The 24,808-nt window shown below is 41.0% G+C and overlaps 1 protein-coding gene across 2 annotated transcripts in view; it reads right to left on the bottom strand.

Annotated features, from left to right (window-relative positions):
• Window positions 1–804: 804 nt before the first annotated feature.
• LOC121615695 (aryl hydrocarbon receptor-like) overlaps window positions 805–24,808 on the bottom strand; it is a 29,850-nt gene continuing 5,846 nt past the window's right edge. Inside the window, exons 2-11 of one of the 2 annotated variants that reach the window (XM_041950042.1) lie at window positions 23,487–23,677; window positions 10,264–10,370; window positions 7,736–7,825; window positions 7,124–7,238; window positions 6,879–7,006; window positions 6,460–6,662; window positions 6,215–6,324; window positions 5,220–5,361; window positions 3,318–5,052; window positions 805–3,050 (exon numbers count right to left, since the gene is read on the bottom strand). In XM_041950042.1, coding sequence (XP_041805976.1) covers window positions 2,970–3,050; window positions 3,318–5,052; window positions 5,220–5,361; window positions 6,215–6,324; window positions 6,460–6,662; window positions 6,879–7,006; window positions 7,124–7,238; window positions 7,736–7,825; window positions 10,264–10,370; window positions 23,487–23,677 — 2,902 coding nt within the window. In that variant the 3' untranslated portion in view covers window positions 805–2,969. The remainder of the gene's footprint in view (window positions 3,051–3,317; window positions 5,053–5,219; window positions 5,362–6,214; window positions 6,325–6,459; window positions 6,663–6,878; window positions 7,007–7,123; window positions 7,239–7,735; window positions 7,826–10,263; window positions 10,371–23,486; window positions 23,678–24,808) is intronic. The other variant, XM_041950044.1, reaches the window with a different exon arrangement.

The following is a 24,808-nucleotide window of genomic DNA, read 5'->3' as shown; positions in this document are numbered from 1 at the left end:
ATAGTTCTCCATGATGCACAGGTGATGTTGTGATGCACTTATATTGTACATCTTGCTCTTATCTAATGCTTAATGAATAAGAGGAATGGCGTAGCTGCCACTGATGCTGTGTGGCCCACACTTACTTCCTAGATTTGCAGCTGAAGAGAATTTTCATCATCAGTTGATCTTCTGATTAATTACTGATTAATCTGCAATTCAAGTTTTGACACCAAATAGGAAAATCATAATTTCCTTAAGACCAAGGTGATGAACTAGAACATTTTATTCACATATAGAGCTGTGGTTACAGGGACATCGGTCTCTTGTTGACTCAGCTTACATATTTATTGGGCCTTAATTTACTTCTCTGCCATTTCAAACATATTCACACAGAAAGAGAATAAACAGCATTTTGACACTGTTGTACTTCTGCGATTAGAATTGAGTTTGTGATCGGACCACTTCATCTGTACGCCCTCTAACCAGACGCAAGTAGACAGAAGAGATGCGATACAGATACTGTCTCCTGCAGCATATAGATGAAATCTGGCAGGGAGGCTGGAAAGCTCTTTCATTTAGGTTTATCAATGATTTGTGACTGTAGTCTATCACTGACTGTGATTCAATTCCAGTATAAGTAACTGTGATGACAACTGTTCAATTACTAGTATACAGACTAAAGCAATCTTTGCTGTCCCACACTCACTGCTGAGAGCAGGAACTGCTGCTGCAGCGGTCATCACATGGCCCTCCAGGGTCCAATAAGTTCCATCTGATGTTTAGCATCCATTCATAAAGAAATGAGCCAAACAGTTTTAATCATTGCACACATGTATTTATGAAAAAGCATTAGACAAAGGGTGGTTATTTGTTTAACATATGGGTTGATATAGATATGATAATTACATGGCGAAATACAAATGGATTACCAGAAATAATCAGAAATATGGCAACTGTCAAGGCACAAAACATTAACACCGCGGTGAACAAAACATTTGGCTCCAGGTGTTTTTTCATAGTGGCTACAGTCATGACACGTCAGTATCAAAGTCCAACATCCAAGGTGGGTTACAGGCTGTCCTCAGCCTCCACAGTCTGCTTCACACCGAGGTCCTCGACAAAGGGAAGACAACAAAGAACAACGAGCAACCATGACACGTATTAATCTGTGCCCTAAAATGTTTTGCTATTTTTCTTTAAGATTTCAATTAAGATGGTCGTTTTTTCCTTTTGTAAGCACTGCACTGAAAGATATTTGTAAAAACATACACAATATATTGTTAAGGAAAGGTAAAATACTGAGTGACTCCCCACAGTGCAGCAGGAATATGATAAAGCTGCCATGTTAATGCTGTTCTTGCTCATGTTAATCCAGACCATTAATGCGGTTTTTGTAGTGTGAATATTACAACATCAGATAAATGCAGCCAAACTAGACTGAAGAGCACAGACAGGAAACAGACACAGCAGAGTAAATATGATCTGAATGCATCTCAATGTCGAAACCTCTGCTTGGTACACTTTCATTCTGTTCATCAAAGAAAGAAACCTCACCATCTCTTAAGAGACTGGTCACAGCTGAAGTTAAGTGTTTTCCCTTGTTTCCATTGTTAAGGATGTTTGTGTAAAGGAAAATAGACTTAAAGAATTTCGCCAGAGCCTTGAAATGCGCTCATGGATAAAACCTTATTAATATACAGCGAGGACGCTGCGTGTCCTGTGGACATGGCTTCCCTTGAAGTCGTGCAGCTCTAAAGGATTGCCTTAGAAAAACAAGAGCTACAGAGGAAAATATTCTTTTAAGATGCTTCATAAACAAAGGCACACATTTATTTATATGGAGACACTTCAGCTGTCTGTTTGGCGTGAAGGCACGAGAACATTTATACTGCAATATGTATTTTAGGGTGTTCCTATGAAGATCCTGTGGGAGAGTGTATTTGGGTGAGGACTGCTGCAGATTGACCTGAACCTGTGAGTGAAGGTCATGGAGTTTTACAGCAGGTGTAAATTCTGCAGCAGACTTGTTGGAGGCTGTTCATTTCATCTGCTGCCTCCAAATTTAGGGAGTGGCTCCACTGAAGTCTGCATATCACAAATATACTGATCACATTTGTTTAATCGTGGATTCAGGCTATCCTCGATGAATTGCACACTGCATTTACCACTGCGGGACCTAAATAAATGGAAGCTCCTAACCTGTTAACAGAGTAAATCTGACCTCAGACGGGCAGTTTGGTGTCAACCAAATTCCTGATTGTGATTTCTTCTGCTTACTCCTGACATGTTAACTTTTTTTTCCCCAAGTGGAAAGCATCCTTCATGAGAGCACATTTATACCGCACACAGATAAACCTGTGCCACATGCTGATGTACTCTGTAAATCTGAGATTTCAGTGAGCCAAAGCAGCCCTCGTGGTTAAACAGATACTAGCACAGTGAATACATAAACCACATTTAGGGTTTCTTAAAAAATAGAGTATAGTATTGTAGCTGTAATAATATCAGTTTGAGGGTTTAGTGATTCTTTACACAATTCTTTTGGAGAAAGTCTCCACTCTTCCAACATCAAAGTTTCGAATGATCATGTTAAAAAATTCCTCCTCATTTTAACAGTGATTTTAATGTGATTTACACTTAAATTTATTTCTAGTTATTTAGACTTGGAAAATAAATTATTGTTCCTGGCTGAAAACAAGGAAGTGACAACATCTGGTTTCCCTTATAAAAATAATTTCTTTGGCTATTTGGATTCACTTGACCAATCCTCCTAGCTGGCTCCATCCTGGTAAATGCACTTGTGGCTTTATACTTCATTATTATGTATCTTCACTAAAAACAGACAGGCAACAACGTTTAAACAGTACAGACAAAGTACATAACATACAGTATGAGAATGTTGGATAAGCACTGATACAGGCAAACTTTACGGTGTTTTGCCCTCCTCCTGGATTTGTTGCGAGAGAAATAACAGCATGGCTTGGTTTCTACTCTGAGAGGTTCATGGTTACATCAGGAGCAGGAGCGGCAAATATTCCACTGCATTCAGCAGAGGCTCTCTGGTCCTGCTGGATAGAGCAGAGAGGAAACACGTCAGGCAAAAGAAAATCAAACAGTAAATATTAAAAACTGAAAAGGTAAAATAACTGTTAACAACAAGTGAGAATTGAGCCTTACAATTTAATGCTAGAAGTAAAATGCAAGGAAAATATTTTTTTTTAAATGCAAATTGCTAATAACTGATGTCGAAGTCAAATTTTGGTTTTTGTGTTTTCTTTATCACATTAAATTAGTGCTGAAATAATTAGTAGTATTGTGCAGTGGGACATGATTACTTGTGTCTGTCTGTGGCATTCCAGGTAGTGCTGAAAGTTGAATGTTAGCTCTGTGGAGGACATGCTGAGCGGAGCTGTCAGAGGGCTGGTGGTGGCGTTCTCCTGGTTGATGGCTGATGTGCCCACCACAGGCTCGCTGTGGCTCCACTGGAAGTAGCAGGAACCTTGAGGAGGACTCTGATCCAGAGACATGTCAGCCCCCCTCCGGCCCAAAGACCCTGGGAAAGCCAGGGCGTTGCCTCCTACTGGACTGGAGGAAAAGTGCTGGTTGAACATGCAGCTGCTGTGAGTAGCTGCCTGGCCACATGCCAGCCCTCCCTGCTGAGCGTGGTTCAGTCCAGGGACACTACTTGGCCAAGGGCCAGCACGTGGGAATGTTTGGCTTTCTGAAGTTTGGCTGTAGCATGCTGGCATCAGCTCATGTCCATTCTGCATGATGCCAGCATGGGGCAGCGTCTGCTGCTGGCTCTGCGGCCACTGCTGAACCTGGTGGTTGTGTGTTTCCAGAGGGGGGCTTCCTTGCAGACGTGCTGCCGCAAAAGGAATGGTAATATTAGGTGTGTTAGAGGAATTTAAGTCATTGCAAGGAATCAGGGGTGGCAAAATGTCCATTACGCCAGGAGCTACATTGTTTGGTTGTTTAGCAGAGTTCTGCAGCAACTGTCCATTTGCTGCCATTGCAGGAGCTTGCAACTTGTTTTGAGGACACAGCAGAAGTTGCTTAGACTGTGTCTGTCCAGAAATCCCCTGATGGCAAACCATGTTGGTGATAGATGCCTGCTCACAAGACTGGAAAAGGGCTGAGGCATCATCAGCTGAGGCGTCAGGGACAGTGAGCAGTGGGATCTCTATAGAAGGGCTGAAAATGTCCTGGAGCTGCAGATGTTTAAGATGAGGCAGGTTACCCTCAGCTGGAGTCAGGGGACCATGATGGGAGACTTTCTGGGTGCTGCTAAATATCTGAGTACACTCCTGCTTGTGAGAGTGGATACCATTCATCGGAGAGTAGGTATGATCAGGGCTCACTGTCTGAAACAGCTGTGGATCACAGAGTCCAGTGGCTGAGAGCTGGGCAGCCTGAGTGAAGGGGTCCTGCTGATTGTTGTTGACTGCTGTGAGACAGCTGGGAGGCAGCCGGCTTTCACTAAGACAATCTTCTCCCTTCTCCTTGAACAAAACTGTATCGATGTAGTCAAATAAGTCATTCGTGAGGATGCTGTCCAGCTCAGAACTGACACTGTTCTGCTGAGTCTCGTCCTGACTGAATCTCTTGAGGGTGTTTTCCCACTCCATCAGCTCCGCATCAGCGACGTCAAGATTCTGCAGCACCGAGCAGAGGTCACCATTTTGAGCCATTTTTTCCAGGTTGTCGATCACAGTCATCACTGACTGCTTGGCATTGTCTTTCACTACAGCAACGTCACCTGTTGTGGCTGTGGCCCCACTTTCACCGGGAATGGTGACCAGGGCCCGGCTGTCCATGAACACCTGATCCACAGGTAAGGGGGCTTCAATTGTCTGAGTGTAGACTGTTTCGTCCTGTCTCAGGAAGGAGTCCAACAGAGAGCCGGGGGTCACATCCGTGACCATGTCATTGTTGCGAAACACTTTATTGAACTGAAACTGTGCGACATCCACCGTGGGGCCGGTGTCGTACAGGACAGCCTCTCCTGTGGTGAAGCTGAAAGGAAGCTGCAGCCTCCTCTGAAGTAGATATTCTTCACCCTCGGCATTGCTGAAACAGGCCAAATAGGAAACGTCACATTACTGACGTAAAATTCCGTCCGATTAAGCTAAGAAACATTGTTGAGTTGTTATTTTGTGCCATTGCTATCTAATTTCACAATTTTAGCAAGCAACAGATCCACTGACAGTGAAGTTATTACAGGATCAAACACTCACACTAAAGCTCTCTGATATGCAATGATGAATTCAGGTCTTCCTCCTTTGAAGATCAGCTTGGCATTGGCCTTCACCCACACCCAGCCGCCTGACTTACTCAGGAGCCGGAAAACAGTCAGACCGCTCTCTCCTGTTTTAATCACTTTGATATGAAGACAAAAACAAAGTACAATGAGAGGTTATCAGTTTACTATTCTTAAAAATGGTTCAGTCACCTTATACCTGCATGTACTGTTCTAACAGTTTTAGCAGAAGCAGAAATAAAAATGAAATGTTTTCCGTGAGGATAGCGTTATAAAAGAAGCTACCGGGTCATTATAAATCAAAAAAGTTCATCCTCTGACCAACAGAAACACCAAATTTCTAAATAATGCTCCTATCAAATGTTTGATCAACATGTTGTTTATGCAGAAAGCTCAAGGGGTTAGATTATCATTCATTATTAATTCAAAAGGAGGCCACAATGAAATTTCATGGCAATCTGTACAGCAGTTGATATTTGCTCTGGACCAAAGTATGATCTGAGTTTTGGTCGTCAGATATCTAACAAACGATTATGACTAATTAAAACAAAACTTACCAGAAAAATGAACACTTGAACAAGCTGCAGCATGATAAGAACTACCTACATTTTTACATTTGTTTGACGTGCGCTTTTACATGTTATTTAGTTTGGCCCATATCCCATCTGCTAACATTGCAGGGGCGGGGTTTATGACCGATACTGCAGCCAGCCATCAGGGGGCGATGTTTTGGCATCTCTGTTGAGGAGCTGTCAATTCGTCCATCCTCATATACAGTCAAAGTTTTCACACTGGAAACTATCATCTAAATATGCTGTATCGTATAAAACAAGTGCTGCTATTAGTGGCTATGACAAAGCATTTCTACTGACAATCAACTGTAGATGCTGATGCTGATGTTGTTGCATCACTATCAAATACCAAATAATATCAACAGTTGATGTAGAACTCATGTCCAAATTGCAAACATACTGCGGATGTGGTTGTCGGCGCAGTACATCATATCGGCTGCGTGGATGAATTGGTAGCCAGAGCCTTTCATACACAGTTCAGTCTCTGAATAACCCAGAATAACCCTCCCCCTGCAGGGACACACAAAGAAAAAACCATTAAAGTTTGTTCCGCTGTAATAAACATCGGTTAACCAACAACAGGTAATGAAATTAGTCATAGTTAAGTGTCATCATTTATCTGTTTTTTTAATAACTATTATATACCTGCTATCGATGCCCAAGGGTGTGAAGTCCAGCTTGTGCTTGCTTTGAAAGAGGAGCATTTTAGCTCTGATCTCCACAATCGATGAAGGCTGGACAGGCACCGCAATGCTGAACAGTGCCAGCTGAGGTTGGTTACAAGCCCCGTTGTCACTCAATACCTTCTGGCCATGGAGGTACTTCAGTCGCCCCTGGAACTTCAGAGCCTGGTTCAGGTGAGAAAACATGAGTAACTACGGGGGAGATTTGCATAGAAACAGTTTAACAAGGAAAAAACGTGTATTAAAATGCCTCCAGATATTTCATAAGACTGCATGAGATGATGTCTATGAGAGTTTTTATATTCAAGCAAAGGCAATGACACCACATTGCCCTCCATTTTGGCCATTTTTTGACAATATTACTTAAAATATTGAACTAGCCAGAAATCCAGAGGAATTGTCCAGGAGGCAGCGGAAGCGACACACAAAGTTCCTCTCCAGGAAGGATGAGTTCTCTGGGGGAAGCTGCTCGGGATTGTACATCACTGCAACACCACAACTCTGCAGGCCTGAGAACATAGATCAGACAGAACCACCGAACTGAACCATGAACCACTGATGTCAAACGCACGTCGTACTCAAACCTCATGTTAAAACCTCAGGGCTAAAGCCTGAACTGATCTTACCATCTCCAGTCTCGCCAGCAGTTGGTGGATTTAGAGCAAAGTGAAGCTGCTGTCTGAACGTGGCCCTGTCATCAGTATGGATGAGATCAAACACACTCTGATGAACCACGTCCGACTGTCGGCAGAAGAGAGAACACAACAGTTCATCAACAGTTCAAGTCATTTAGACATGAGGTGGATACCAATTAAGGCTCGACCTCTAATCAAAATGTTGGTGGTGAAATAGAGGCAAAGCATTCATTCAGCCATTTATTGTCTAAACCGTGACTGTTTAGAACATAGCGACCATATGAAGTGGCAGCTCAAGAGTGGTTCATTCTACAGCAGTGGTATAACAAGCTTCTATTGATGTTGTGAAGTGATGCACATGCTTCCATACAGGGCATGAGGGGAAGCTGAATTGTCACATCAAAGTGGTATGAATCATAAGCTGCAGCTTTCATTCCAAACCAACTGCACATCTGTCTTAGATAGGCCTCTACTGCCTGTAACTAATATGAATTCAAGGAGGAAACTTTATCAGAAACCTTTGAATTGGTCAAAGAAGGAGTGTCTGACACCAAAAGAATATCTAATATTACTTTAAGATGGCCTTGAAGACCAGCTTCTCACCTGATGAAAGCCCAGGTAGTCTTCAATTGTGGGAGAAACATAAAAGACGGTTCCCTCTGACGTGACCACTATCACAAACCCGTTCAACGCCTGCACAGGGAACAGACAGTCAGTGAGTTTCTGAAAGCAGCTTTAAAGTACATGCACACATGTCAGGTATGTTACACAGAGCGAGGAGGTATGCACGCATGTAAATGACATGAAAATCACACGGCACAGATACATGTGCTAAAAAGGCTCCAAACACATAATTAAGTAAGTAACAAGAAGCAAGGCCCTCATTTTAGTTTTTTTTAACTTTGTTTCATTCAAATAACATTTTTAAATTAAAGGTTTGATGTAGCAGCTTCTTTTTGAAAATGACCACGATGATTAAAATGATGAAAGTCTGTTGATATTGTTATTGCATATAGTTCATGGGACTTTCCATAGAAGCAGCAGCAGACTCTGGAGGTGCTGGCGTCTCGTGTAACAGTGAATGCTAAAAGATTTTCATCTGCAATTCATTTTTGTATCACAAAGCCGTAGTGTTGGCTGCTTCCAGAGCACAGTTCAGCACAGTTTACAGGAAGCAGGGTCCCCTGGTGGCAAGGACAGCTCAGAATATGTTTCCACTAACTGTCCTCACAGAAACACTACAGGTTTGACTTGCAGGTAGCATTTTATTATTATCATAGCACTCTGCAAGAGGGGTCATTACGGCAGGTCCTACATTTCAAGAGCTGTCAAAGTGTTCAACTCCAGCATTGCATTGCTTAATGTAGCACTGGGTCCATATTCAGACTGTTTTAGCACTAATGTGTGATTTATGTTTACTTCAGCCTGCAATCAAATCTGTGCAATATTACTTTTCCATTCTCTTCAAGTCCTCAACCTATGCATATATACTTTTTTATACTGTGACATATATATATTAGAGTAAACACTGGACTTGAATTATCCCACCCAACATGTGCAATTTCAATTCGTGCAATTTCTGTTAAAATTTTGAAATTCTCCTCAAATATTTGGCAGCATATTTTTATGGCAACATAGTTCCTTTGCGGCAATATATATTTTCTTTTAGATTTTTTATAACTCTTATCGTAGATTAAATCTCATTCTGTCCAAATTCTAAATGTTTTAACTTTAAATCACTACATAATGTTATGTTGTACGTATATGTTCAGTCTAAGTGATGCTTCGCAGAAAACAATGAATTGTAAATTCTGCTACGTATTTATAATACACAACGATGTCAGCTGCTGCTTCTCAATGGCCCTTTGTGCAACATAATCACTGCCAATTGTGATCATAATGCAGAACAAAGTGTGGAAATGTACCCGACAGGTGAGAGTCGATAAACAAGGTGCGGGGCACTTGACAAGCATGGGTTTTGTTGAGAACCACAAAGTGTGGCCAAGCTTTGGTGAGAAGCGCAGAGACGAGCAGCCTGTCATAATGTCCTACTAAATGGACAGACCTGGATTAGCTCTACACAACACGACTAGTGCATAAATAAATAAAGTCTGCACCTGCTAGCCTCAGGCTGTTCAGTTATTAGTTAGGCCATGGGACTTTTCCTCCAGTGCACAGCAGTAACGTTCACTGAAGCTGTTAAAGGGTGAATTCACAAATATTTCAGAGTGCCTGGCTTTTATCTCCTGCTCTGGTTGTCTGTTAAGTGTGTGAGTTTGTGCTTATGCCGAGATCCTTGTGTGAGCTCTCTAGTGCTGCTTTCAGACTTACACAGTTATACAGCCTAATACTGTGTTGGAGGTCGATCTGCGTGGGTGAATGTACGCCATCTGACCTGCTTCGTGACACTGCTTGGTTTTGAAGAAGCTATTCACATTTAAATGTCATTTAGTCTGTGTGCCTGCTCAATGACCAAGCATGTTAGAGATTTGAATCTTACTTCATTTTACTAAATGCAATGTAGCACAATTTATCTAAAGCAATTCTGTGAAATATTGGGGTCTGGAAGTTTGCATGGAACTAAACTAAGTTGCAGACTGGATTGTCTGTGAGCAGCAGCACTGCTCTATATGAATAGATTAAATATGCATTTACAGTCATACACGGATCACCTGCATGAAAGGATTAAAGGTAGCTTCACCTGAATAGCTGCACTCTGTGGTTTTGGTTGGCACTTGAACATTATTACAAGAGTGTAACACCAAACACGCTGTAGTCGGATTAATGAGGCCAGTTCTCAGTTCGATCTTAGGACACCTCAGCAATGACACCAGAAAGCAGCACTACCTCTATGACAGCTGTGGTACCGTTGGTTAGAGTTAGAAATAAATCTAAAGCAACTCGAGGTGGGACATATCAAAAAATTCAGTTTCACATATTTTCAGTGAAAAACACACAGTATCCTTTTTAAAGCAGATTTTCAACTATCTTATACCTGCATGATAACATATGCTAAGAAATAATATATCTAAGCATAAGAATATTTGATGCTTGCTGTAAAAATGTAGCAAGTCCTAAACATGGCATGCACGAATGACAATCAGTAGATAGACATTTGACTTGTCTCATACCTGGAGCAGGAGGTCCCCCTCAGAGAAGCCTGCAATGTTCATGTTGTTCCCATTCTGCCCGTTCATGCTGGGAAACATCAGACTGCTGCTACTGTTCTTCATGGTCGCTGCACAGAGGGTGACAAAACAGAGGAGGGGTCAGCAGATGTAACACCGAACTCTATTAATGTTTTAAGCATTTATAGCAAGGTCCTCCTAGCTAATTTACTGACTGTGGTGTGCTCAGGACTTCTGCTGATGAAAGGCTTAGGTAGGGGGCATCATATCCCTTTGGTGTAGGTGTTAGAAGGAAAATTCTTTTTTTTTAGTTATACATATATTATTATGTAGTTATATCTTCCTAATCAAGATACATATATTTCTGAGACCTGCAAATGCTCCATCACCACTGGAGGCAAGTCCTTTCAAACCTCAACAGAACAGTGCTGGAGACTGACTGCATACAAATCCACATTTTAACAACTTCATTTGAAAGACTCCATGTGCAAGGTCAAAGCTAAACCAGGTGCTAGCTGTACAAAAACTAACTTAGACTTGTAACAAATAGTAAAATTGAGATTCCCTTTCACTTGATTTTAATAACTTCATCTTGCAGCCCTACTGGACAATTAGCAATGCACTTAGAATTAAAGTTTTATCGCCTCCCTCTTATTAATCATCACTGATTCTCACAAGTAGAGAGCCATAATCACATTCAGACAGTACTAGGACATATAATCATGTCTGAAATATGGCTTTATTGTCATTTTCACTGAAATAAATTACATGTCTTGGCATTTTTTAATTATAAACTACTGCAGCAATGAATAAGTGGTCTCTGGGTTCAAAACTGTCTGTACTGTACTGTATATGCAGCAAGGGAATAAATAATGGCTCTTTAATATACTTGTCACATGACAGTAGCGTTAAATCTTGTATCTTGCCTTAAGAAATATGATTTCTGTAGTCTCTTTAATACACATGTACAGTACATTGTGTAGCTTGCCTGATTATTAATTTAGAACTAAGATAATTATTCATCTGAGAATTTGTCTTATTTTATATGCTTCAGCATGTTTAAGTCTGAGGTAAGCACAGCAGGTTTATTCTCTAGGGGCGATATACACTCTGATTCTGTTGATATGATTAGGCCACTTATGAGGCCTGTCCACCAGGCTGTACTCAAACCTGTCTAGTGAGTCCCTGCCTTCATTTGTACTATTTGTGAGGTCCTGTGACTTAAAGAACCTGAAGTAACAGAACACCACTAGCATTCACTTGAGCTGCAGAGAGAACAAAAGCTGTTTAAACAACCATTTCCTGGGTAGGGACTTTATTTTTATAAAGGCATGTGAGATACCCTTGTTTCAAACAGATAACCAAACTCCCAGCGTAGGCAAAAGTTGCATCACTTTGTTAATACTACTCAGGCAGTCCTGGCATGTCCAAACTGAATGACAGCCTGCACCAAGTACAGCACCTATTCAGTTGCAGTGTTTGTTTTGGCTCCACCTGGCATCTCCTGCCAGTGCTGTGTATCTCACTCTCATTATTTGTCATGGCAGGTTTAGATTGCTTCTCAAATTCAGAAGAGCTAGGCTATTGTTCAAAGAGATGTAAACATGGGAATTATTTCCATGTTTATGGTTGAACATGCTTGCGCTGCAAGCTTTAAGCCTGAATAACATGCAAAAGTATGCAAATAAAAGCATATGTTAGCTGTGGCTAACACGCTACAAGCCTGTTGTATGTATCTAAATGTTAGATCACGAGTGCAGCAGAAAAAAGCAAAGCTTCAATTGTTGGTCCCCCCCCAGAGGACAACTGATCTGGTAGCCTGCATATCCGCACACACATAACACGTACACAAAAATAACACACACAAACACACACTGTCCTCTTGCATCTGCCTCTGGGGGGTTTTGGTAAGCAATAGTCAACAAGAGCGCTTCCCTTATCTTGACGACCACTACAGGAAAATCCCAGGATATGGCCTCTCCCAACCCGTCCATCCAGTCCTGTCACGCAACTTCTCTTAAGGAGGGAAGGGGCACCTGCACACTCCCCCTCAAACGCAGACACATACGTACACACTCCCCACCGCTCAGCTAGAACTCAGACAGTGTTTATACAAATAGCCAGACCTGCACAGCCTTACAATCACACATCTACACCACACAAAGCTGCAGGCCAGACACACAATGCAATCCACGCAAACAACCACTACTGGCATAAAATGTGAGTTACATGTGCAGTCAGTACAGGATAGAAATCGGTAGCAGTCATCACAAACAAACCATAAGACAAATTAAAATCAAACATGCACGATTAACTCTTGCTGCCTCAGCCAAACATACAGAGGTAAACACAGACCATGCCACTTCAAGCCCAAATCTGGACAACCCACCACATCCCTCTCTTCACTGTCTGCATGTGTAATAGGATGTCTTTGTGGCCATCTGTTTGCTTTTATACTAGATTTCTTCCTCAGGGGTGAACTCTGCATCATCTTCTACCTCGCCATCTCTTCCTGCTGCTAACAGCGCCAACAGTTTATGGCGCTGCAGAGTTGCTCGTGACCACTTACAGTTGTCAGTACACAACAGGAGAAACATGTTTGATGACACTTGGCCAGAGCTTGACAAGAGGTTTGAAAGACATTTATGTTTCAAGTTTATGGGATGCAGCGAAGGAAGAAAAATACAGGTTCCCACTAACATCAAACACACATGGCACCGTCAGAGAGCAGGATAGTTCACATGGGACCAAAATACTGTAGCACTATTTTAATTTTCTTTGTGTGGATAGGCACCAAGGGCAGATGTATTCTTATTTATTGAGCTACTCTTGCTGTTGAAAGGATTTACAGGTCTGCGTATTGTCACCGCAACACTAGCTAGATGTATTATAGTTGATTAACTGATTGGTAGATCAATCAATATAATATGGATGATACATTAACTGTTGTAAGTCATTTATTAAGTAAAAATGCCAAACACTGTCCATTACCGTACCTGTCAACACTGGGATTTCTGGCACCACTCTCTGGGCTGTCGAACCACCCTTACCACTGTCCACATAGCCCTTATATCTAGATAAGAGTGCACTCAGTGAACCCTAAAATCACCACTAGGCAACAACTTCTGTTGAAATATCTGAGCAACAAGGTTTGGGTTAACTAGTTCCTACATTAAGTCAGTGACAGTGTAGGTGGTCAGAATCAGACACCTGGTTGAAAGTGAAATGCTGTGAACATCCCTGCATTAGATACAGTAAATGAAATCACATAAATAATGCACTACGTTTATTTTCGTACACATTATGCTTCAGTTGTGATTTTGACAGAGGCTCCTGGCAAGAGAGACAATTGGCAAGAGAGTGTGATTACAAAAATGGATGGCAGAGAGAGGATACAGTCATTGGCAGAGCATGCCTCTGCGCCTCTTGGGCATGTTTATACTGGGCAAATTTGTCATGCTGGCTCACGTCGCCTTTCCCTCTGTGTGATACATTAAAATCCATGTGGCATATTTCACAAAAAGCATGTCTGACGGTAAGCCTCCTCCCATTTGGTGAAATACTTGCACAAACTTAGCCTTTTTTAGTGACTTCTCATCACTATATGTTACAGCTAGTGTTCAATATAATGCCACCTGCTGTACTGGAGGGAAATGTAGCAAACACATCAAATAGGCCATTATAAGCCAGCGCTTTCTTTGTTTTTTCTAGGAAGGTTAAAAATATGGGAGATTTACAGGAGAATATTTATGCAGCCGAGATGGATAAATTAATTATACTGCTGTAGTAGTATAGTAGAGTTCACGTTGTGGAGGAATAGTCAGCCTGGGAGTCGAGCAGCTTGATGGTGTGTCTACGAGCAGGGAGGAAAGAGCTGGGCAATAATCAGTTTCTGTAGGGTGAACTATGAATTATAGACTTTTTGGTTTGGTGCCAGTGGCTGGAAAACGAATCATTTATTATGATGATTATTAAGATTATTATTATTGTTTGGGCAAAGGGGAAGCTTTGGCAGGCAGTGACAACCACTGTAATAAGCTATTAATGAGAAAGTCACATACTATGAGTCGCAGATGAGCTGATGATGATGTTCTCAGTCACCAGTGAGGGGAGCTCCACTGCTAAAAGCCACTGATTCAGTCAATGACTACAATGGTGATTCAGTAGAATCGGTTCAGTATGAATACTCAGTGTTGTTGATGATGAAATGATTTCTCCTGCCATGTGCTGATTACATGTAGTCAGTTGCATTTCACCTGCCAGCTCATATGGGGTGTCAAACAAATAAGATTCACACCAGTTCCACTGGAGAAGAACCTCAGCTGCCCTGACCAAACCAGAAGGAGCCGTTACTGCAGCTTTCCATCCATACGTTAATTCTGTTTGTTTGCAAGACCAAGCCAGAGCCACTCCCAGACAGATAAAGTTTGCCTTTGGCATCTGATTACTATAAAACAAAGAGCAAAAGAAAGAATTGCAATTTGTATCTCTTAACTGTTGGCTAAAACAGCCCACATAACAAACCCAACAGTAGAGACGACATCTCAAGCAAAACATTTTGCAGCAGCCCTAAAAGCTTCTTTCAATACTCTTTTTTAAGCCACGGTGTAATTTGACACCAAGAGAGGCCACTTTCCAGCATCAAACTGTAGCTTCCTGTTTCAGAAACTAGGCCATTATAGGACTGGTTCAATGCAGAGCATGCTTCTGATGGAAGATTCACTCCAGGCATTATCCCTGTCACTCAGGGAATGAGGTAGCATTTAAAGGATTTGACGTCTTTTCATCATGGGGTAATTAAGTGAAATCCACAGAAGTATGAGGGGCGGAGTCTTTCCACATGCAATCCAGTCTATTCACGGAAACAAGTTAGAGTAAAGAAAAACAAGGTGACACAGAGAATAGTTGCAGAGAGCCGTCTTATTTTGGGCAGTGTTCGATATGGCAAATGACCATTGAAATGAAAAAGAAAAATGAAGCAAAACTGAAAATAACGCAGTAAAAAAAGCACTAAAACAATGTGTATGTACACTGCGTCTATTTTAAAGTATTATTAAGTAGTATAAAGCATGTGGTATGGAGCTGGGACAAGCTGAAATTAAGGAGAGAAACAGGAAACGCTGTCACGGGTTGGAAGTCTTCCAGATTCAGAGAGTATAAAGCATGCCAGCAATGCATAGGGGAATATTATCTTGATTTGAAAACATTTAGTTCCAGTAGATCCTGTACAGAGATCTCTGTTCTCACGCAGATGTACAGGAAGGGGGCAGTGCTTGCAGCAAAAAAAAACAGCCAATGAACTGGGTCACTCAGTCCATAGGTTCAACCTGCCATTAGCCTTTTGATTAATGTCCCCATTTACTTCCATGACTTTAGGGGAAGGAAACAGCTTCAGTTCTTTCAGGATCAGACAAGAGTGTGATGTAGGCATGTCTAGGAAAGAACAGCTTTGGATGGAAAACAGAGGTTTGCACAACCAGACCAAGGCTTATTATGCATATAGAAGGGCTATTGCACAGTGCCAATTTATGAAGCAAGTTGATCCATTTAAATATTACAACAAAACTGGGGAGTATTTGTTAAAAAATTCTACTTTTCTGTACATTTTCCATTTACAATTACATTGTAGAACACATTAAGTTGTAGCAGGCATTTTTTCATGCAATTAATTCTTTATTTTTTAGCAATTATGGTTAATTGTTGCTGTGTTTGTTATTGCATCTTGTTTGGGGCTGCAAAAAGCCTTGAGCCTGCCCTGTAGGTTTAAAAAGGTTTGTGTGCTGCAACACAAAAGCCACGAGCAGACTTTGATGATCAAAATAAACAGTGATTACATGCTATTCAAGACACAATGTTTGTTTTGGTGGCAGTGGAGTCTGGGGGCATCTGTTTTTTTTTAATTAACACAGAGCCATTTTTGGCTGTCTGGGCTCTTTTTATCAGATTTGAAATGTAACAACAAGAGTTTTGGACTGGCACAGGTTTCTGCCTCGCCTATCGCTAAAATGATTCTTATCGAGTCTCCAGGCGGTCAGTCAAAGCTGTCAGAAGGAGGGAATCATGCAGGGCAACAGTTTGAACCAGAAATATCAACTTTGCCTCCTACAAGATGTCTAAATTTAGCCCTGGTAACATCAGATACTGCGCACTTGTTTGCTGAAGCTGTTGTTGGATGAAGATGAATACAAATGTTTGAAGTCTGGAAATAAGTGGAAATCTAATCAGAAGTAAAAGCTAATTTACTTTCCTGGATAAAAATCACTGTTTACATTTTCAAATTCCTTCTGAACCATGACAGATTTAAATCATAGTCCTTAAATGAGTGTAATAATACAAATTCTTTGTTTCTGATCTCCAACCAAACTTTGAGCGGGATGACAGCTGATTTTGGTTCGGCACATAAACAAACAACAGCATTTCTGGAAGACTCTAAATGTCACAGAAAGCCTTGGTGGGCGAGTTCGGCTCTGGCTAACAGGGGGATGAAGGGAGATGTAGCGCTGTGGTTTAAAGCTGGAGAGACAAACCTTACAGAGAATGGAAATTGGAAAAAAAATGAAAACATGATTAATTCTCCCAGCGGTTTCTTGCATTCTCACGATATACTGAAAGAAGAGTCAGGAATCAAGAGCCAACCGGCAACTTCTGTTGCTCCAGTAAGAAGTCCTCTCCTCCTGACAGTGTTATGATGCCGAGCTAACAGGTGAATTATGCTAAAGTTTTAAGGGCGCTTCTAAGTAAAACATACATCTTTCAAAAAATATTCTCATAATGAGCCCATCAGGATTATACTCAATGACAAACAACACTGGGCTCCCCCATACAGATCCCTTCCCCTCCAAGCTGCAAATGCTTGTTCTTACCTCTTTATTCCCCCTGTTACATTTGTGCCATGAGTATGGGTTTGTGCATACATTCAGATATCCCGAATACCAAATTATATCAAATTATTGCACATGTTATGGTGTTACCACATCAGCTATGATTACTAACAGGCCCTGGATGTTTTCAATGAGCTTGGAAAGCGAGTCCACATTTTTCTCAAGTTTCGAACAGCGTCACACAAATATGTCAGCAGCAGTGAGCCACAAGCCTTTCAAAAAAATCCAGTAATGCCTCATAAAGTCACGCTATGAGCCAACCGTCCTGCTTGCTCATTTCAAGGCAGCCATAAATAGCTTATTATCAGGTCTTTAAATCTCACCCATTCCCCTGAAATTGCTTATGTTTGCTCTTTTTTTCAAAGCCCTTTCTTTTCCTAATGATTTACGGGATCCTTATCTTAAACTCTCGGCATGTCCACACTTGAAGACACATCCCTGGCCTATGTTGTGGCTGGGATAACCCCAGACATACAGCAAAGCCTCTGTGTTTGAAAATTCATTGCTTTATACAGCCGTCATCTGTCTAAACATTGTGCAAATTCATCTTGTCCAACTTGATACGACTGAAACTGGGGTTTTAGCTGGAAGTTTACAGCTTATCATACTGTACAGCTGCCGCCATGTGTGTATTTATAAGTGTGTGTGTCTGCTCTCTTCACTTTCTCACAAAAGCTTGTTTTGGGTGGACTGTCTGTTGACTTGGAATTACATGTGTGTCTTCAAACACACTCTGTAAATCCATCAAAACTTTGCATCTATGTAACATCCCCCACCACTGGCTTTTTTGATAATGGCAGCTATTAGACAATGACTCAGTCCATCGTGTCTGTGAAAGTGTACCTTTTTTTACAACAGACATTAAGTTAGAGCATTCTCGAACATTCCTCCAAGGTTTCCTCATCATTTCATCCTGCCTCTGTAACATCATTCATTCATTCATTGCACTGATTCATTCTTCTATGGAACAAATGGCATGTCAAAACTACATCATGGCACATATCTGCATCTGACCACCTGTACCAGCTACACCGACCAAAGGCAACATGAAGTTAAAAGATCAATATTTTCCACACCACATGCCACATTCATCTGACTGCCTACCCAGATTTCACTCTTTGGATGACTGCTTGCTGAAATGGTTCTCCATACTGAGTGGCTCTAGCAGTTTGTGGCCAAAATGCTAATAGAGCTCCCATTAATCATTCTGCAGCTGCCTTTAGACAGGACTAATATCATCATATATCATATCATAATATCATTACAAATGACCTTTCTACTGAACAGATAATGTGCATGCACATTATCTGCCTATGTGCAACTGGTTAATGATCACTGTAATTATGAACCACAGCAAACACTAGTCCTGTGGTGTTCAGGCTTCTTCCACAATCTATATTAATTTAACCTGTTAACTGTATGATTACTATGTTCTTGAAAGCCTCAATACATAATCTGATAATGCTTCTTCTATTAAAAGCTAAAACTAGGTGAAACGATATCACAATAATATTACAATAAGCATGACTTTTGCACAAACTCTGGCCAAGTGTGACAAAACTCAACACCTTGGTTGGATAAACAGACACTTGTCTTACTAAAGGTGAGATCAAAGCTGCTTGATTACTTCACTGAAATTAGAAAAAACAAAGCTGTGATATCCTACCAACATTAAAAATGAACAACAGCCATGTCATCAGTACAAGTCCCTTTCAGTGAGGCTTTCCAACACACTTGGTGGCGTTAAGTGTCATAGTACACAAGAAGTAAGTTGGCATGGCCGACACTACGTACTGTCCACTAAGTGGATCAGATGTCACACTCACAGCAATGCAACAGACAACTATCAGGAGTTAATCTGTTACTGTTAGTAGAGAAGTTTGCAGTTTAGTTAGCTACAATTTATCAGTGAATAAAGATTACATCTCCAATAATAACTTCCAACCTATGTCAGAGTGTCATGTAGAAGATCAGATGATGAATAGTGAAAATGAAAGCTGGACTTTTTTACTGGCTAGTGTGAGTCAGGATTCAAAAATCTGGATCATAAATTTCTCAAAATGTCACTGATGGCTTATGTTCCCTGCCAGGAAAATGTCAACATCTTTGTAACTCCAAGTTCGCAGTTACGAAGTGAATAGTATGTTAAAGCCGAGATTATCTAATTAGACTTGACAAACTCCAGAGCCACAGAAGGCATCATACCAATGTTTTCAAAGGCTGTGTAGCACTCCTGACGGCTCATAAACTGACCCATGTGTAAAATCTGTCAGGCAGTAATGTGAGTAAGGTGCAGCCCACATTCTGAATATGTTATTGTGATGATGCTCATAGTAACTCAGATATCAGAGTCATGAAAGGGCCTGTGAACACACAGCGAGCAGCCTGCTAGTGCTAGTGACTGAGTGGTGTGTTTCTCTCAGAAAATAACAAATATCTTGAAGTGGGGGGGGCATCCTCAGTAAATAACTTACACACTCAAGCACTCAATCCTGTAAGCAACTCATTCTATCCAAAGTAATGCTGTCTGACTCAGAGCCATAACTGCATCATTTTATGTGTATCTGCACAAATCAATGAGTTACAGATCATTCAATGGAGACGTTTCCGTAATAACTTACGATCCAATATTACCTCTTACTAAAATCTGAGACAGGAAAATGAAATGAACTTGTAAAACAGCCTACAGTGAGCGCACATACAAATGACAAAGCAGCAGTCTTGATGGGGTGATGGGCTGCACATGGGCAGTGTGATGTGACATGTGATTCTGAGCCTGCCTTCCACTCTTACAGGGCACTGATTGTCTTTCCGTCAGTGTGCCTGATCACTGCTGATATCAAATGAACTGAGCAGTAGTAGCAGGAAAGAGTAACGGATTGTCAGTGAGACGAGCAGTGGCACAAACACAGAGTAACTGCAGGAAGATATCTGCAACGTATAACGCTGCACAAACAGGAAGCCCATCTAAATCTCTATGACTGTCTGAATGATTAGAGTTCAAAATTCATATTGCAAGTTTTCTTTATACCCAATATTTTTGGGTGGGGGTAATTTTGAAAAGGCAGCCTAATATTGGAAACACAGCTAGCTGACCGACCCAGTGCTGCAGAGAAAAAGTTTTATTTTTCTTTCTCTGTGGACGTTTGTGTGGGCAAATGTCACTTTGAGCAAGGTTGACCTTTGACAAGAGCATTGTATGGGACTTTAATATGCTGGGCAGTATCTGTGAATGGTAAAGGACTCTAAAAAATTAAAAACACTGTTCTCTTTTACACTGGAATAATTTCAATGCTAAGGGTGTTGACTGCAACTGAATTGTGATATTAGATATTTGATTCAGTCTCTCATCATGGTCTGAAGTATGTGAGATGTTCACACATTCTCACTGCATGCTCCTCAATTGTCAATGCCAGTTCATGTGTGGCAAATGGCATGTTCATAGATTCAGTGTTTAAGCATCATTTTAACTTCTGGCCCCTGGTGCAGTTTGACATGACTCCACTGATATTCCACATGAGGTGTCAGTCCACATACAATACAGTAGAAAAAAAACATGTAGAACCTGGGACAAGGGAAAACAATTCCAAACCAATTATCTGAATGAATGACAAATGAGATACCTGAGAGACATATCCCATCCTATTATCCCTTCTTGAGAAAACACTAGGGTTGTCAATATGCTGCTGTAATACCCATAATAAAGTTTTATCTTATCTTATCTTATCAAATATTCTTTAATATATATTCCAATTGTAAAATAAATCCAGGCATTTAATTGTGAAAAATAATATTCGATTGTGGAAAAAAAAATGCAGCACTGTGTGTCATGCAAAGGCATCATATGACAGACAGGAGTCACAAAACTCTCTTGTCCAGTAATTCCTCTTTTTTTTTCTTCTTTTTCAGGAAAATGTGTTGAAGTCTGACAGAAGTCTCTTTGCTCATAATGTCTGCTGAAAAACTATTCCTAAGTTAGATGTGAAAATATTCTGGCTTTAATCGCTGTTTTCCTGCGCTGCTTCTCTGATGTCCGCCCTCTCTCTCGATCCTCTCCATATTCAGTGAATTAAGAGTTTATTTCAACCAAACCAGAGTGAGTAATGATGGATGGAACAGTGAAAAGACGAACCAAGAAAGTTGTGGTGAGCATTATTTTGATTCTGTAGCGTTTGAATGAAGTGTGTTTTACGATGATAAAATAACAGTTTCTGTGAATGGAGTCTGGTGGCTTTGGCGAGAGCGATATAGCTGCTGTTTCCATTTAAACAGAAAGGATCTTACTCTTTAATAAAAAGGTCTGTCTCTGTAGGGATCCTTTCCATAATGTTGTCAGGCACTTAAGACAGAATAACAGTGTGAGCCCGTCAGTGGCAAAAACGCAGTGCGCAAAAAGCCCGGATGGATTACATTTTAGGATGTTTTGTGGCTGCTGGGTGCAGCGCTCTGGCTAAATACTGGAAAACAAAAAATTCTTTTCTCCATGAGTCACTTGGACATAAAAATGTGGGACAATAGGGTCCATAATCAAATAATATGTACACCAACTGCACCAACTGGAAACTCTGCGCCCTTTCATTGGTTGAAAATGAAATGTAGGTCAAGCTGAGAGTAGCAAATAAATCAGCAACACAGTATAGGACATGACTTTTTGTAATGCGTTGATTTTCCTTTTATGGACATATGTGCAAAAATAGATATTTGAATGGATCAAACATCATTTTTGGCCAATTTTGACAGCCCTACAAAACACAACCCGTTCATGGATCGCTATAATTGCAAACATTGGAATTATGTTATGTAAAAGCAACCTCTGAGACATCTAGGACAGATCCTTGGAAAAGAGCTGTCCACATATTTATCTATTATATTAAAGAGGGCAATCAAAGCTGGGGGAAAGTTTATCACAAATCAAAATAGTAAAATGCAAGGAAACTGCTATCTGAAATGATGGCACATGTACAGCATTTTCATCTTATCTCACCTGCAGAGCAAAAAAAGGAGGCAAAAGGGTGTGAGAACAAGGAGCGCTGGAATGTCACAACTCCTCTGATGCATGTAACATGCCCATTCATACTGCAAACAACTTTGCAAACAAAGGTATTACAGTCTGCAATGTGCAATTGCTATCAATGTACAAACTAGCTGTGTAATAACAGGTGCTTATTAGGCTAATCCTCATAATACCATAGTGCTGAGATACATTTTGTGCACATTTTTGCCCCTACTTCAGTGACTCTTTTATTCTTTGATTACAAAAAACATCCTTGCTAGCATAGTAGTCAACCAACGCCAATGTCAAAGCAATTTCATTAGTATTTTTCTGGCTAATTCATCAGAGATTCAGTAGGGTTTTTGTTGACGGAGAGAGCACAGATTTAGTGCAACATGTCGAGTATAACTACAAGATCACATTAACAATGCAAAACAATACCCAGAAAATATATGAAAAATCAACAGAGACAAGACACATAAATCCAAAAAACCTCAGTGAAGCCAGAGGCAACCAGGTGACTTACTCAGCAGCCTGTCTGCCAACGCCTCGGTTAAAATGTCTGTTTAACTCAAAGAAAACTATCATCTGCAGGTGGTGGAGATATTATATGTGTGACTCACATATGACTGACTCACACACAACTCATGAGGTTTTTTTCAAAGCCAGGGTGCCTGCAGTGAAGACTTATTCTTGAAGGAGACGTTTCATAATTTTTTTTCAAAGTGTCTGCAGTCGGTGTTGCTTACAGAGAGGGTGGAGTAAGGTTACAAGTATTGAGGATGTGTCGTTTCCTATAACCAGATTCCGACATGCTTCTCATTCCTGTCTTGGCCGTCAAATGTACTGCCGGTACGTTCACACACTCAACTCCAAAATCAGTTCCTATTCCAACGACTGCAACTACTGGCCTACTTTCCTCAATGTTGCTTTGCCAATTTATCAAGCTTTAAATCTTCCTGACTCACTCTACCCAGGCTTCAGTCCATATTTTAATCCATTTAGTCCTAATTCCTTGGTTGTCAAGATGATGGGATATAAGAAGACTATGAAACAATGCACAAGCTTTAAAACTACACCTCTGTCCCAACAGAACAAAAGGCAAGCATGAATACATTAATATGCAATTCTTCTGGATTAACAGTTATCCTGTGTCAATCTAAACAGAAGTGTGAAGTTCATATAACACTGTGTAAAGTAGGGGCATAGAAATGGATGGTCTCATCAGGATTTGCCTTAAAAACTGGTGTTCCAGGATCGCGTCCTGCAGTCAGTGTTGACATTTATATGTGGAAAATTAAAGGAGATACAATTGCACGGTTGGCTGGTATTTGACCCAGGCTGCTCCTCACCTTTGAAATAGCTCTTGACCCGCAGGTATCCCACACTGAGGCGTAGGACCGACAGTTTGTCCAGACGAGAGCAAGTCTCCTCAGGAAACGGCAGGAGGCCCGTCAGCCGGTCCAGCTCCCCATTCAGCCGATCCCGGTGGCGTTTTGAAGGGTTTGATTTAACGACGTCATTACCTGCAGAGAGCTTCTTTCTGTAGCGAAACAAAAAGAGAAAAAATATGGTTATTTAAGTGTTAAATATGTTGTAATTAAGACTGTGGACCACGAGTGATTCAGCTCAGGCCTGGCTAACCGGCCCTGCCACAGCATGCCATCTGCTGTGGGTTGCTGGGTGATACATGCCAATTAAATATGAGCCATATTAACTTTCAGCAATGTTGCAAGCTGCTTCAAACTGTGACTAACAAATACTGCAGTTCAGGTGAGTCAACAGTACATCAGCTCCCACAATGCCACAGTTGTTTAATGCCAACACAACAATCGTTTTTCTTACGCAATGATAAAGTACAGCAAAAACAAAACATGTTGACACACTATTTAGAAATATAAAAATGACAAACTAAAGTAAAATGCTGTGCAAAAGTTACCCAAGCAATGCAACATGGATAACTAATAACATCACTGACACCTCTGCAGTTTAGCTGCTTGAGCTACCAAGAGCATCACAAACAGGATGTGATACTTAACAGGCTGAATCCTTAAAGTCTCAATGATAAGCGTAAAACAAGGAAATATGCTGCTTAAATTTTCATGGGTTCAATTGTCCATTACTTGCACTCGACAACTACCTAGCTAAAGCAGCAAGCTGCTAACGACCTGTTTGAAAATGAAGTCCTGCCATCATAACAACTGTCTATCTAGAGAAAGGCGAACCAGTCGGTTTGGTCTTTTTGAACAACAAGAGGACCCAATCCGCTCTCTATCTTTTCAAACATGAAAACAATACACAGTGGGGCTATATACAACTTAACCACACGTCATTCCATTGGCTCCTCATGCAGTTTGTCAAATGGAAACCAGTTTTTACCATGACAGCAGCTTTATTTGCTCTGCTTGACTCTCACTTTAAGGACAAAAGGGTTCGAGACCACCCATGCTCCAGTGCAAAATACAAACTCACAAGGCTTGCTGGAAATACATGTCAGTACTCACAAATCAGACACACATGCGACACTGGGAGTGAAACCAAGTGTCAGTGAAAGAGAGCAATGGGACCAACCCACAACTCCACTGTTGACATTCCTCCACTGCACACCTGCTGAGACAGACACAGACTTACACACAGCTTATAGCTTTCAGGCCCTAAAAAGCCTGTATAGTCA

This window comes from Chelmon rostratus, chromosome 13, assembly GCF_017976325.1.
Source record: "Chelmon rostratus isolate fCheRos1 chromosome 13, fCheRos1.pri, whole genome shotgun sequence".
Taxonomy (NCBI): Eukaryota; Metazoa; Chordata; class Actinopteri; order Chaetodontiformes; family Chaetodontidae; genus Chelmon; species Chelmon rostratus.
The sequence above is the reverse complement of the archived record's forward strand: the minus strand, read 5'-3'. Positions and strand labels throughout refer to the sequence as shown.